General features: G+C 38.3%; 1 protein-coding gene across 1 annotated transcript in view; it reads right to left on the reverse strand.

Annotated features, from left to right (window-relative positions):
• The window catches only part of LOC150096202 (uncharacterized), an 881,296-nt gene that overhangs the window by 335,478 nt on the left and 529,909 nt on the right, over positions 1 to 15,909 (reverse strand). Inside the window, exon 22 of the mRNA XM_090409004.1 lies at positions 1,353 to 1,535. Within this exon, the coding sequence (XP_090265130.1) occupies positions 1,353 to 1,535 (183 nt within the window). The remainder of the gene's footprint in view (positions 1 to 1,352; positions 1,536 to 15,909) is intronic.

Here is a 15,909-nt window from a genome sequence, read left to right on the forward strand (position 1 = left end):
CTACATACCCAGACTCATCCCATCTCTTATTCAGCCTCTCCACATAAACATTTGAGACATCTTCCCACACATACTTTCTACATTCATGGCACTGTACTATTTTTAATAGTGAAAAATCCACACCAGTCACTTTACTTGATCATTTCATAGGTTGACATGACAGATCTGCCTTCCACTACTATATTATATCTGAGTACTAACAAGAAACAATGAATTATAATAATACCACTTTAGAAATTTAACCAAACACCATGTTCCATGCTCAAATATTTCACAGTAACAAGTCTACAAATTAGACAATATTGCCACATTAAACATAAAATTACTTATCTTTTCGCAGCCTACACGATATCCAATGTGTAACATTCTCAACCAAGTGGCCAAGCATATTATCATCACAATATCTAGGTTCATCTTACTTATAAATCATTGTATATTTAGTTACACAAAGCTAGTGAGTTACATGAGTTAACCGAAATTTGTGGCCAAAAGTAAAAGAAGTATATTAAAATGCCTACATATTAATTTAATATCAGGACCTTCATTCAACAAATGATGCTGTAATGTATACTAAACATGTACTTTAAAGCTACATAGTCACCTTTTATTCAGTTATGAAATGTGACTACATAGCCCTTCAAGTACTAAAGACTTCTGTGGTGCAACATGAAGGAGAATAAGAACAAACTTGAACAAAATATACCAAGGGTTTATGCTTTGCTGGAGGAGATGAAGGTTGTGTAATATGCTGGTGACTTATGATTTAAAGAAGATATAAAATCTAGTGGATAATAGTGGAAAAGAAGCTGATGGTCAATGGATCATTTATTTACTCATACAAAAGTAGTAGACACATGAGGGTTATTAGGATATATCAGAGTCACTGGATGAATTCGAACAGTAAATACTAATCAGATTTATATGGTGGAGTATAATTGATTTAAACACCCATTCACATCCAAACTCAATTGGTGATTTATCAAAATAAATTTTCTACCTTTATACAATAAGTCACATACTATCCTACACATTGGTAACTTGGTATTTGGGTCATATTCCAAATTAGTCATTCCTGCAAACTGATGACAAGTTAGACACTAGCTCATCTGTGGGATAATTTGAAATGATCAGTTTGGAGTATAAGTATGAGCCAAATACTAAGTTTTTCATGTGTGGTCGGATACCATGTGATTTATCATTTATGTATTTTAAAGGAACTAAACAGAATTAAGATAATTAATTATTACTAAGAATTATAATAACTCATAACTGATATGAACTATTTGATCTCTACATATGAAGTTATGCTTATAAAACGTTAAGACAGTGCTCAACTTTAATATAGCACAAACCTGAACATATACTGGGAATTTTATTCTCAAAATATACCAAAGAAGGAATATTTATTACTCCCAAATCCTCTGCCAACTTTATGTCATTCGTCTTGACAAAATGTATTCCATGACGATCAGTATCATCATCAATGTTTTCTAATTCTTGAAGGATGACTTCACATTCAGGACAACTTACATCATCTGCACACAATTAAAGAAACAAAATTCATTAAAAATCTTCCTAGCATAATGAACAACAATATTTAGACTTTTATCACATAATAACAATTAATAACTGAAATATTGTAACATAATGTAACAAAATAATGACATTAATTATACAGTCCTTTGTCAGCTACATAAGATGAAGAGTATGGCACTAATAAAAAATAAATAAATAAATAAAAAAATAAAAAAAGCAGTCTATCAGTAAAGTTACTCAGAAGTCATAAGTACTAATTCAACATATATTTTGCTGTAAGCTGGCCTGGTCAGCGTATCCACTCTCCAGCCAAAAGGTTGCAGGTTCGAATCCTGCCGTGGGCATGGATGTTTGTGATTGTCTGTGAAAATATTAGTAGTGGTAGTGGGTGGAAGATGGCGTTGGTGTAGTTGTGGTTCGTTGTAGTTGGTGGACTGAGTGGTGGAGACAGAGAGTTGTGGAGTAGGTGCCCTCCCTCGATGAGTCGTTGGACTCCCTTGAGGTGTCAAGTAATAATAATAATAATAATAATAATATATAAAGTGTCGTATCTTACAACCAAAATAAAACTGAAAATAGAACTGAAACTTTCATCACAATTTTTTTTTTTTTTGCATGGTCCTAACTCAGTGTGTCCAACAAGTATGGGGGGGAGAACTGAAAAGTTTTGATAAACACCTAGAACAAAAATGATATTAAAGCAACTGATATAACTACAAGAAAGAACAATATCTTAAACCCTTTAATCCCTATTTTTCATCAATTGTAATAATTTGTTCTTTTTCTTTTATGATATATAAGAAGACATGTCAGAGGTTTTGAAGAAATTTGAAGAAAGAGAGATGTGGGCCATAATCAAGTTTTTTGTACTGTAAGAAAAGTCTGCAATTGAGATTCACCAAACTAACTTTATGTGAAACTTTAGGGCAGCGGCACACTCAGAATTTAATCTTGGGGGGGGGGGGGGGGAGTTGAGTAGACGATTTGAGAATAGACACTATATGCATTGCATACGACCTATGACTGAGCATCTGCAGTGATTGCCAATACATGATACCTGTGATCTCCTCTGGTCCAGCTTGGGCAAATGAAGCAATGCTCGGTCTGCCCAAGCACTACCTCATTTGCCTTGCGTTCACAGTGGTCTTGATTCCCAAGAGCTATAGGATATTCCCACCTTATGTGACCACTAATTCATAAGTAGTATAAAAATAGAAGACATGACACAACATAAATAAAAATAAATAAATAATTTTAATTAGGAAAAGATTTTTGGAAAATTTTCTAGTGTTTTTTTCCTTTTTCTTTTTTCCCCCCCCCACCCCCCCCCCCCCCCACCCCCCCCCCCCCCCACCCCCCCCCCCCCCCACCCCCCCCCCCCCCCACCCCCCCCCCCCCCCACCCCCCCCCCCCCCCACCCCCCCCCCCCCCCACCCCCCCCCCCCCCCACCCCCCCCCCCCCCCACCCCCCCCCCCCCCCACCCCCCCCCCCCCCCACCCCCCCCCCCCCCCACCCCCCCCCCCCCCCACCCCCCCCCCCCCCCACCCCCCCCCCCCCCCACCCCCCCCCCCCCCCACCCCCCCCCCCCCCCACCCCCCCCCCCCCCCACCCCCCCCCCCCCCCACCCCCCCCCCCCCCCACCCCCCCCCCCCCCCACCCCCCCCCCCCCCCACCCCCCCCCCCCCCCACCCCCCCCCCCCCCCACCCCCCCCCCCCCCCACCCCCCCCCCCCCCCACCCCCCCCCCCCCCCACCCCCCCCCCCCCCCACCCCCCCCCCCCCCCACCCCCCCCCCCCCCCACCCCCCCCCACGCGCATCATTCTCAGAAGCCTTTGTGTTGTCTTCACACTTTTGGCTATGTGTCCCCTATATATTTCAGATCCTTATACGCTATCACCCCTAGATCTCTTATTTCTTCCACCTCCAACAATATACCCTCACCAAGCATAAATTCTGCATCCCATCTTTGTTTTCCAAATTTTAAAACCTTACATTTTGCAACATTGAACTCACATCCATATTTCCGTGCCCAATCACTCAATTTACTGATGTCTTCTTGTAAGGCCACAACATCTTCACTACTCTTCATGGTTCGTCCCAACTTTGGATCATCTGCAAACAACTGAATATCTCCATCCAAATCTTCACCTATATCATCAATATACAAGTTAAACAGTAATGGCTGCAAAACAGACCCCCTTAGGCACTCCACTAGTGACTTTCCTGAATATCAGTCCACCATACACAACTTGCTGATACCTATCAGATAGTCAGTCTCAAAACGTGTTGATACCTATCAGATAGCCAGTCTCAAATCGAATGCACTAATCTAATATCCAACCCCATCTGCTCTTGTTTGACTATCAATTTATCATGAGGTACTCTATCAAAAGCCTTTGTGAAATCTAAGTATATTACTGTGTATCCTTCTCCTCTGTCCAAGGAAGCAGTCACTTTATTGTAATAACTAAGATTATTAAATGTGAACTCCCTTTAGCAAATCCATGCTATCCATCAAAGATAATACAATTGTTGTCAACCCAACTCTAGATGCTAGTTCTCACAAGCTTCTCCAACAACTCAACCACAATGCCTGACACACTTATAGGCCTATAGTTTAATGCTTGAGTTCGATGACCTCATTTATGAAGTGGCACAATCTTGCCCTCCTTCCATTCCTTAGGGACTTGACCGAGTGCAAGACTCGTATTAAAAAAATATGTCAAGCCAGGTGTCAACTCCCTTGCACATTCCTTCAGAATACGTGGCGATATATTATCAAGTCCCACAGCCTTGTTAACATCTAGTTTGCTCAACTCCCTATACACCTCTTGCTCACTTACAGTCAGTCTCTCCTCCCCATCATCAACTGCTCTCAATCTCTCCATGAAATCACATTCACAAGACTGAAAGACCTTTATGAATTGCTGATTAAGTATCTCCACCACACATTCTGCAACAGCTGTCTTTATACCATTTTCTCCTATCAATGTCATCCTTCCATAATCATTCTTTCTTTTGCTGGCTACATATCAAAAGAACTCCCTAGGATTCTTTTTGGCTTCATTAGCTAACTGCTGTTCACACCTCTCTTTAGCTACCCTCACCAACCAAGTCACCATCCTTGCTTGGTCTTTGGACCTCATGAAATTGATTACTTCCACTTCTCTTATGCTGCCTCCACAATGCCCTTTTTCTCTGTATTGCATCCTTAATCTCTTTATTCATTCATCTCACACCTACCTTATTTAACCTTCTCACCCTTGGAATACACTTAGACATTAAATCTACTAGATATTTTTTGAAAATCCCTCAAGCTGCATTCATCTCTTTTCCAGCTAACTCCTCATTCCATGCTACTCCCACAAGCTGTCTCCTGAGCTCTTCATAATCACTAGCCTTGTAGTTCCACATATACCATTTCTCACAGCGGTCTTCACAATGCTAGCAATCACCCAGGTAATCACTTCATGGTCGCCCTCACCAACTGGAGGATGATTGGACACCTCATTTAGAATTACATCCTCTGATGAGATGATCAAATCCAAGACCCGCAAGCTTTGTGTGCCCTTTGTTACATACTGTCTGAGAAAGGTGTCCCACAAAAACTCAAAAAACTCATTTTCTTTACTTCCAGTTGCTATATCATCATCCCAGTATATAATACCATAATTAAAATTGCCCGTAATGATTACCATTTTCTTATTTGCTTAGCTTATTTGACTATACATTTCACTATCACCACCATCCACATTACCAGGTCTATAACAACATTCAACCAAGTATTTCATTCTATTCACCTCTATCTCATACCATACTGCCTCAAAACCACTGGAACTATTTCCCTCTTGCATCTCTACTTTGTATGAACATAACTTTTTCTCTATCATCAATAGCACTCCCCGTCCCTTTTTACCCCTTCTATCCTCACGAAACACATCATACCTTTCCATCTCTATTCCTGTCAGGATGTCTTCCTCATTCAACCACATCTTACTTATTCCGACAATCTTCGGGTGCACAGATGCAATTAGTGCAACCATTTCATCCGCCTTGTTTCTTTATACTTCTAGCATTGGTATACAAACACAACAGCTCATGTCTGGATCTACAGCCAGTTCCACTGATACCACTCTCTCGATGTGATCTCTGCATGCTGGACTGGGGCCATTTCCCTTTCTGCATCTTCATTTTAGAACCCTTTGCAATTCCATCTGTTTCCTCTTGATCCCTGGTCATCCCATTTCTTTCCTGCCTACACATGCTCTCACCTCCTCTTGGAGCATCCACCTTTCTCATGCTGTGTACCCCTGTTCACCCTGAGCCTCCCCGTTTCCCTACTCCTCTTGCACACCCATTCTCTCATTTTCTATACTCATACCACTCATTTCCTTATTCATAATTACCTCTTCAATCTCTCCTGCTCTTCCACATCACTTCCCACTTGATCTGATTCATTCTCTCTCACTCTTCTCTACCTTCCAGCAGTAGTCTCTCCAAGCGACTCATACCATAACCACTCAAATGCAGTCCATCGCTCCCATGCAGTTCACTTCTTCCTTCAAACTCATTCCACACATTAACAAACTGTATTCCCATCTCCTCACACAATTTAGCCAGCATATCTTTCATAATCCTTGCTCTCCACCTTATCTCACCACAGTCATACCTAGGCAACATGCTAACTACGCTTCCTGCCACATTATTCTCTTTTATCCTTCTAAGCAGCCTCCTGACATCCATTCTGACTTGCTCTTTGTCCTCTGTCAAATCATTCGTGCGGATTAAAACCATCAACTCCTTTGCTCGCTCACTCCTCATATCCAATGCCTCAAACACTCTACTCATTTTACCGCCTGGAAAACATACCTTGTGCATTTTATCCTCTAGCACACCTTTAATAATGGAGTCATCATATAACACCACTCGCTCGTCTTTCATTAACTCTTTCGTGCCATCATGATTAGTTATAATAATTTTTAACCGAATTTTTTTAATTTCATTCCGCATCCATTTCATCTCTTTCCTCATCCAATCAATGACTTTCGAATCTTTCGAGATTCGAAAGTCATTCAACTTTCGAATCTCGCATCACATTCTCTCTATCATTCATTCTTTCTAATTTTCTAACTCTTGACACCCTCTTTTCACTTTCACTCTCATTCATCTTTCTGTGCTTCTGTACTTTCAGTCCAATGTGCATCCGACTTTCGCTATCATTCATTCTTTTGATTTTTTTTCACTTTCGATTCCTGCATCGCGCCATTTCCAGTTTCATTCGTTCTCTCAATTTCATTTCCTTCCGCTACTCTCTCCTCACTTTCGTCCTTATTAACATCCGTTACGGTTTTTAAATCACTCATTTTCTTTTTTACTGATTTTTTAACATTCTTTCACCTCTCTTTCACACCATCCTTCTCTTTCGAACGTGCTCTCATTTTCCTCACAACATTCTCGCTACTAACACTTTCTGTCATCAATTTCATATTTGCATTCATCAATTCCTCGTTCAGGTCACACCTCACACACACACACACACTCTCCTTCCATCCACCCTAAACGTTCACAAATCATTTATGTATTCGAAAGAATGAATATAACACACCTCACATGTAACGAAACGACTGAAATTTAAATTAAAGTCATGGAATGAGAAAGCTGCCGCCATGTTTAATCTGCCGGTTACCACTCTAAAGTCTAATAATAACAACGAATTCACAATTAAGTTTAAGCAAACCAAAATCGCCCACACTAATAATAATGGTAGCACACAACTTTTACAGCAGCTCTTACTCAAACAAACACTCATATATACTTAATTATTCCAAGAATACTTATCTCAATCTGGAGCTCTTCTTACACACGCGTGGCATACTTGACTCACAAGCACCCTCCTATTTGTTGTATTTGTTGATAACTAACTGAATAAGCTTTCCTATATGGTAACAAATCAAACTGTGCACTAATTATTATTATTATTATTACTTACTTACACTCACTAAAAAACACAATGCCATCAAGCTATGTCTCTGACTTGTTTATAGGTTCTGCCCTCAGCCACATACTCAGGTAATGCATTAAACTCATTCTCCAAGTAAAAGTTATTCATCACTCCCTTGCTCATACCACTCATGTACAACTTCCAGAGATGGCCTCTTGTTTTACCCTGTTATCCTCCAATATAAAAAAGCTCTTCTGGATTGATGTGGTACATATCTTGCAAAAATATAACATACATCTCATTCATATCATCCCTTCTATTCCTTTTTACCTGACAAATCCTTATTGTGTCTTCATACCCAAATATTCTACACTTTACCAACAAGCCACACTTCTCTGTACTCTTTGCAAAAAAATCTCTTTGTTACTTCAAAAATCATGTAACCAAGTCTGTACATACAGTAGTGAACAAATTAATCTGAACAAGCTGAATTTGCATCAAATTTTTGGTTTGGTTTTTATTTCAGTTCACAATAATTTGGGTTTTGGTTTTCTTGGAAATGTGTCCATTTCCAAGAAAGTGTTCAAATATATGTACTCTTTCTCAGCACACATCCATGACTCAAAGACAAATTATCAATGAGTGTGGCATTGGTTTGTATACTGATTTAAAGAGGTTTAAGGAGAAGATACCTTTTCTCCAGAAAAGGAAAATGTAGGTGAAAAGGAAAACTACACTTACTCAAGATCTACTCACTCACTTACTCACACAATCTATTTGCTGCATACACCATGTGCCCATTTAGTAATGACACTGATTTTTTACAGGACAGCCCTATGAATAAAAGTAAACAAATGTGTTTATAGTTTTGACTGGTAGAGTGTATTGCAATTGCAGGTGTAACTTTCGAGTTGGGTAACACAGCAGTACATGTGGCAACCGTTTAAGTAAGAGTGTGTGTGTGTGTGTGTGTGGGTGTGGGTGTGTGTGTGTGAAGTGTGCAAGCTAGAGACATTTGTTCTAATCATACAGATCTGTCCACAGAACTCAAATATCTGCACCATACTTTCTTGGCCAATGGCTACAATTCCTACAAAATACATAAATCTCTACATAGCGCCATTATTTCTCCCTCCTCTAATACAACAATACCATTTCTATTCTCTAAGTCAGAGGAACATAACAATACCATTTCTATTCCCTATATCAGAAGTACGCATGGCTAGCCTAGTGGCTGTGCACTTTGCAACCATATGCCTGGGGAAGGAGTGTCCTAGGTTCAATTCCCGTCGGAGACGTGAGGAGCTCAAGGATCTTCCTCAGCGATAGTAAAGTTAGCCGGTCTTGGGCATGGACAGTAGGGTTTTTTCCCCAGTTTATTATGGGGGTTTTTCATCCTGCAAAGCAAGCAAACCAGCCTTGAGAACTCAACACTACGGACATAGGATACACCGGGGACGTAGGGCTGACACCTTATCCTGTGAACGGTTTGAGGCTCGATGATTAATTAACTCTTGACACTGCAAGGTAAAAAGAGGGTAAAAGGAAGATGAGATGAGATGTCAGAAATACATCAGAAAAGATAGCCCAAGTGCTAATGAAACATGGCCTTCGCATCACATTCAAACCTCAAGTTAAATTAGCAACTCTGATCTGCTTCCTAAGGATAAACTTTACTCTCTAGCACACACCCTGGAGTGTATGAAGTTCCTTGTGATCGACTTGGCCTACTATGGGCAAACAGGAAGATGTGTTAACATCTGCATAGAAGAACATGAAAAATACATTTGCTATCATTATTATGGCAAGTCAAGACAGGCAGATCACGCTTTGGACATCCCTTCAAACATGATAAGATGGAATAAAACTAATGTGCTATTTAGAAGTCATTACAGATTCTGAAAGATTATTTTTTGAGTCAGACATGGCTATGTAGAATTCTCCAAACCTGAACAAATATAGTTGCTAAAAACGTTTAATTTTCTTGACCAAAAAGCTCTGGAAAAACTTTTATTGGGATTATATTGATCAAGTGCATATAATAAACAACTAAGTTATACCAACTAGTTTCACCAACTAAGTCTGTTGGCATCTTCAGGGTACATAACTGATGTATGGCACTAAAAAGTAAAAAACTGTTACAAACTATAATCAACCGATTCCAATTATATTAAACAAAGAACAGAGCACGTACAATACATTCATAGAGCGTGGATGATATCACTTGTTGTTATTTAGGAATGTTCTATAGCTGGCACTATAATTCAGTTCTGGCGAGTTGAAGGATCTAATACGGGTCTTCCAGATCACGGGCAAGATTAGTCCTTGGTTCCTATTAAGGTTTTGTATACAGCGGGCAACTGTTGTGGCCTCCTTAAAAATTAGGGGGAGCGGAAGTCCTCCTCCATGTAAGGAATTGTGCTTCTATCCCACTCTATGGTATGGTTCGTTCTTGAGAAATGAAAAGCTAACCCCGATTTTTCTTCTCTGTTATTATTGACATCACCTATGTGTTCTTTTTGCCTAATTTCAAGGCTCCTTGATGTCTGGCTGATGTAATTCAAGCCGCACGAGCATGGTATGTTATAAACACCAGCATATTTGGAGAAAGGATGGCTATCTTTTGGAGATCTTAAGAATTGTCTAATCGTTTCTGTGGGTTTAAAGGTCACTCTTATTTTATGTGGTCTAAGAAGTCTAGCAATCTTATTGGAAACTGTCCCTAAGTATGGAATGACGATGGTAGAAATATAACGTAAATCAATTTGTTGTCTTTGTCGGGGTTCAGTTCAACTCTACACCACACAATCAAATTCACTCTAGAACTTGAAAACGATAACCAATTATCATTTCTGGACACTTTAATTAAGAAGCTTCCGAATGGTGGTATCAACCTCTCAGTTTACCGCAAACCTACCGATACAGGACGTAATTTACATTTCACTTCCTCACACCACATTTCTCAGAAACTTAGTATTGTACACATGTTGAAGAACCGTGCCTCTCTCCTTACAACAGATCAACAAGACCTCCAGGAAGAACAATCCCTGATATCCACCAACCTTACCATGAATGGTTTTCCTCAAAGACTCGTCCACAAGATACTTTTCTCTGAACCCCGACAAAGACAACAAGATGATGTACGTTATATTTCTACCATCGTCATTCCATACTTAGGGACAGTTTCCAATAAGATTGCTAGACTTCTTAGACCACATAAAATAAGAGTGACCTTTAAACCCACAGAAACGATTAGACAATTCTTAAGATCTCCAAAAGATAGCCATCCTTTCTCCAAATATGCTGGTGTTTATAACATACCATGCTCGTGCGGCTTGAATTACATCGGCCAAACATCAAGGAGCCTTGAAATTAGGCAAAAAGAACACATAGGTGATGTCAATAATAACAGAGAAGAAAAATCGGGGTTAGCTTTTCATTTCTCAAGAACGAACCATACCATAGAGTGGGATAGAAGCACAATTCCTTACATGGAGGAGGACTTCTGCTCCCCCTAATTTTTAAGGAGGCCACAACAGTTGCCCGCTGTATACAAAACCTTAATAGGAACCAAGGACTAATCTTGCCCGTGATCTGGAAGACCCGTATTAGATCCTTCAACTCGCCAGAACTGAATTATAGTGCCAGCTATAGAACATTCCTAAATAACAACAAGTGATATCATCCACGCTCTATGAATGTATTGTACATGCTCTGTTCTTTGTTTAATATAATTGGAATCGGTTGATTATAGTTTGTAACAGTTTTTTACTTTTTAGTGCCGTACATCAGTTATGTACCCTGAAGATGCCAACAGACTTAGTTGGTGAAACTAGTTGGTATAACTTAGTTATTTATTATATGCACTTGATCAATATAATCCCAATAAAAGTCTTTCCAAATATAGTTGCATTAATTTGTCAAAAACTTATGAGACTGTTATTTTAAGAGCAACTCCCATGTAGCTGTAATTTTTTTTTTAACAACATTAGAGAGTGCCAAAATAGGACTTTAGTTCTTTTGTCCAGTACAATTGTATCATTTGATTTTTTAACGATACTTGTGACATAATGATTAGAAATATATACACGTTAACACAAGAATAATGTTTAATTTGCCAAATATTTCGGTCTGACTATTACAGACTATCTTCAGTGGCTACATAGGAATAGTTTTTAAAAAACAAAGTAGAATACGAACAATTGATCATTCATACATAGAACAAGCTGCGTGATGTCGTATCGCTAAGTATTAGAACAGTAAACGTTTTTAAAACATAATTAAAGATATTAATTCAAAAATTCATATAATGATCTTAAATAATATTAGACCGATAAAAATTAAAAAAAAAAAAAATTAATGTGTTATCCTGATTAAACTTTCCCAAATGTTTGATATAGATATACAGTCATTACGATTCAAGTTAGGACGTTGAAGTAAGACCTCTACACTTTCTTTAAATAAACGTTCAAATTTGTAGTGACATCTGTGGAGGAGGAAAGTCTCGGACCAAAGGATGTTGTGGTTCGTTTCTAATTCATGCTGAGCTAATCCAGATTTCTCAGGTTTGTTGTGTTGAATTCATGATGATGCTCCTGGATTCTTTTTTCTATGGAACGTCCAGTTTGTCCAAAGAAAGAAAGATTACAATTACAAGGAACTTAATACACACCAGGTAGAGACAAGGTTGATCATTTATCTTTAGGAATTATCTTGTTGTCGCAACAACAAGATAATTCCTAATTTTGCTAAGATTAAAGAAACCATTAAATCTCCTGGAGCTCATAATATTTACAGGAACACCAGTTTATCATTAATCCGTAATCAACTCAAAGCAGCTAAATATGATCTGGCTATTAACATTCAGCTAGTTTCTGATCTCCGTATCTATATCTCCACAAACTTAGAACCACATCTTTCAAACATAGTTCTGGATGTTGCTAAACGCTCTTTACAACATTCTTATAAAAAACAGAATCAACATCTAAACTTTCTTGTTTCTAAACAAATCAAGCCTTTCCAAGTTCAAGATAATTGGATCGTCAATGTATCCGGTGGGCCTTTAACCAATAATGAAACACTCATTCATCCTCTCAAAAGGACATGATTTCTCTATTGTCTCTAAAAAGATTCCATATCTAGATTTTCTAGTTAACATCGAACGGAGCCTCATTCATCTGTCAAGTGAAAAAGCTAATGCTCTCCATCTAGAAGTTGCTTCTTCGCTACTTAAAGCCAAGCTTCCTATTTCGAACATATCTCCTTCTGAAAAGAAAGCTATACATTCCTTAAGAAACAAGTCACCTCGTCATTACCAAAGCTGACAAGGGAAAAGCAACAGTAATTATGGACTCTTCAAACTATAAAAGAAAACTTTCCCTTTTATTTCGAGATCACTCAACATACCAGAAACTCAATTATGATCCAACCAACAGACAACTGAAGAAATTAAATTCCCTTCTAGATGAGGTCATAAGTTTAGATATAGACACTACTGAAAGACAAAAAACTCATTTTGCAAGGCCTCCAGGTTTTATGGTCTACCAAAAATACATAAGACAGATATTCCTCTTCGCCCTATAGTGGATTGTATTGATTCTCCTACCTATCGCATAGCCAAATATCTATCTAAATTATTGAAGTCACACATTGGCAACTCACGCTCTTTTTTGAAAAACTCTTCTGATTTTTTAAATAAATTAAAAAACTTCTCTTTACAATCTACAGATCTTATGGTTGCCTTTGATATAGAATCTTTATATACAAATGTACCTCTCAAAGTGACTTTGGAATTACTAGCTGACATTTTCCCACAAGATATTATAAAACTATTTGATTTCGTAATGCACTCTGGATATTTCTTATGTCAAAATAAATTTTACAACCAAGTGGAAGGAACAGCTATGGGAAGTCCACTCTCTCCTGCTCTTGCAAACTTTTATTTAGAACATCTAGAAGAAGTCCTGTTCTCATCTATATTCCCTCAACCATCCTTTTGGGTTACATATATAGACGACATCTTTGCTGTATGACTCACGACAGAGACTCCTTATCTTCCTTTTTTAAGCAGTATCAATTCCCTACATCCTCATATAAAGTTTACCATGGAAATTGAAAAAGACAACAAGTTATCCTTTTTAGACGTCCTTCTCATCCACTCACCTTCTGGTATTCTTACAACAACAATTTACAGAAAACCAACTTTCACAGGTCATTATATTCTCAAAGAATCTGCTCATCACCCTTGTCAAAAAACAGGAGTCACAAAATGTTTACGCCGACGAGCCAAAACTAACTGTTCAACTTCTCATTTATTACAGAAGGAACTTTCGACTATCAAACATCACATGAAACTAAATGGCTTCTCCGAAAAGAGTATACAATATCTTTTCGATTCTTACAAACCAACACAGAACAACCAAGATTCAATACGTCGAGTTCCAATTCCTTACATTTCCGGGATTTCAGAACCAATTTTGAGAATTTTAAAGAAATATTATCTAATAGCCACTTATACACCTATTAACAAATTATCCAACCATTTTCCTTCATCTAAAGATAAACGCTCAACCTTGTCTCTACCTGGTGTATATCAAGTTCCTTGTAATTGTAATCTTTCTTATTTTGGACAAACTGGACATTCCATAGAAAAAAGAATTCGGGAGCATCAGTCATCAATTCAACCCAACAAACCTGAGAAATCTGGATTAGCTCAGCATGGATTAGAAACGAACTACAACATCCTTTGGTCCAAGACTCTCCTCCTACACAGATGTCACTACAAATTTGAATGTTTATTTAAAGAAAGTGTAGAGGCCTTACTTCAACGTCCTAACTTGAATTGTAATGACTGTAACATCCTTTTGACTGAACCACAACATCCTTTGGTCCAAGACTCTCCTACTACACAGATGTCACTACAAATTTGAATGTTTATTTAAAGAAAGTGTAGAGGCCTTACTTCAACATCCTAACTTGAATTGTATTGACTGTATATCTATATCAAAAATTTGGGAAAGTTTAATCAGGATAACACATTCAAAATGTTTACTGTTCTAATACTTAGCGATATGACATCACGTGGCTCGTTCTATGTATGAATGATCAATTTTTCGTATTCCACTTTGTTTTTTAAAAACTATTCCTATGTAGCCACTGAAGATGGTCTGTAATATTCAGACTGAAATATTTGGCAAATTAAACATTATTCTTGTGCTAACGTGTATATATTTCTAATTGTATCATTTCACTTCCTCACTGTTGTGTATACATGCTTTGTTGTGCTCTGATGCTGATTTGAACTTCAGTGAAATATAAGCAAGTTAATAAAACATCTTTTTATAAAATAGTTCATTTATACTATGTAATTGTATCATTTTGAATAGCTTTTCCCCTGACACCTTATTATATGCCTTTTCCAGATTTACAAAAAAAACTTAAATATAGATTCTTGTTATGTTCCCACAGTTTCTCAAATATTTGTCTTAGCCTGAAAATCTGATACCAATAACCCCTATTTGGCCAGAACCTAGCTTATTTTTCTGCAAATAGTTCCACTGCATAAAGGAGGCTCCAAGACTGATGTAGAAAATTACCGGCCGATCAGCATATTAGGAATCAGGAATTGTTGTCAAAGTATTGGAGAAGTTGGTCAAGAGCAAAATACAGGAATGGGTAGTTAGTAGACAAATATGGGATACTGTATGGGGTGGGGGGCTGGTTTTGTGAAGGGTAGCTCATGCTCACTTTTTATAATACAGTGACAGTTCAGTTGGATAAAGGTAATGGGTTTACAGTGATACTGCTGGACTTTGCAAAGGCCTTTGACAGGATACCACATGGAATTCTAATCAATAAACTGCAGCCCATGGGGATGGATATAAGATTGGTGAGATGGATAGAAGGGTGGTTAATGAAGAGATATCAGAGAGTAGTTTATTCAGGAATAGAGTCCAAAAGAAGGCCTGTGACTAGTGGTGTGCTGCAAGGTTCTGTTCTAGGGCTGCTACTGTTTAATTTGCACATTAACAATATACAGAAAAGGATCTGAGAGGAACTGTTCAGTTTTGCCAATGATGCAAAGTTGGGTAAAGCAATACTTAATACAGATGATGTCAAAATTTTGCAGGCTGATTTGGATAGATTGGCAGACTAGGCAAAGGAGAGTGAATATCAGTTTAATGTACAAAGTGTAAGGTTATGCATTTTGGGGTGAAAAGATGACCAGCTGTATACCACATTGGTGGAACTATACTCCAGGAAATTGACGAAGCCAGGGAATTGGGAGTGTGTTAATGGATAAGGTGTTAATGTTTAGAGCACATAGCAAAGTGGCTAAAGCAGCTCATCAGGTTACTTACTTGGTTACTGAAGAATACTTTGACGAGCAGAGATAAGCAGGTTATCGTTCCTCTTTATCGAGCCTTGATAA

Source organism: Typopeltis vanoorti, chromosome 19, assembly GCF_054136105.1.
Source record: "Typopeltis vanoorti isolate ZY-2024b chromosome 19, IOZ_Tvanoo_1.0, whole genome shotgun sequence".
Classification (NCBI taxonomy): domain Eukaryota; kingdom Metazoa; phylum Arthropoda; class Arachnida; order Uropygi; family Thelyphonidae; genus Typopeltis; species Typopeltis vanoorti.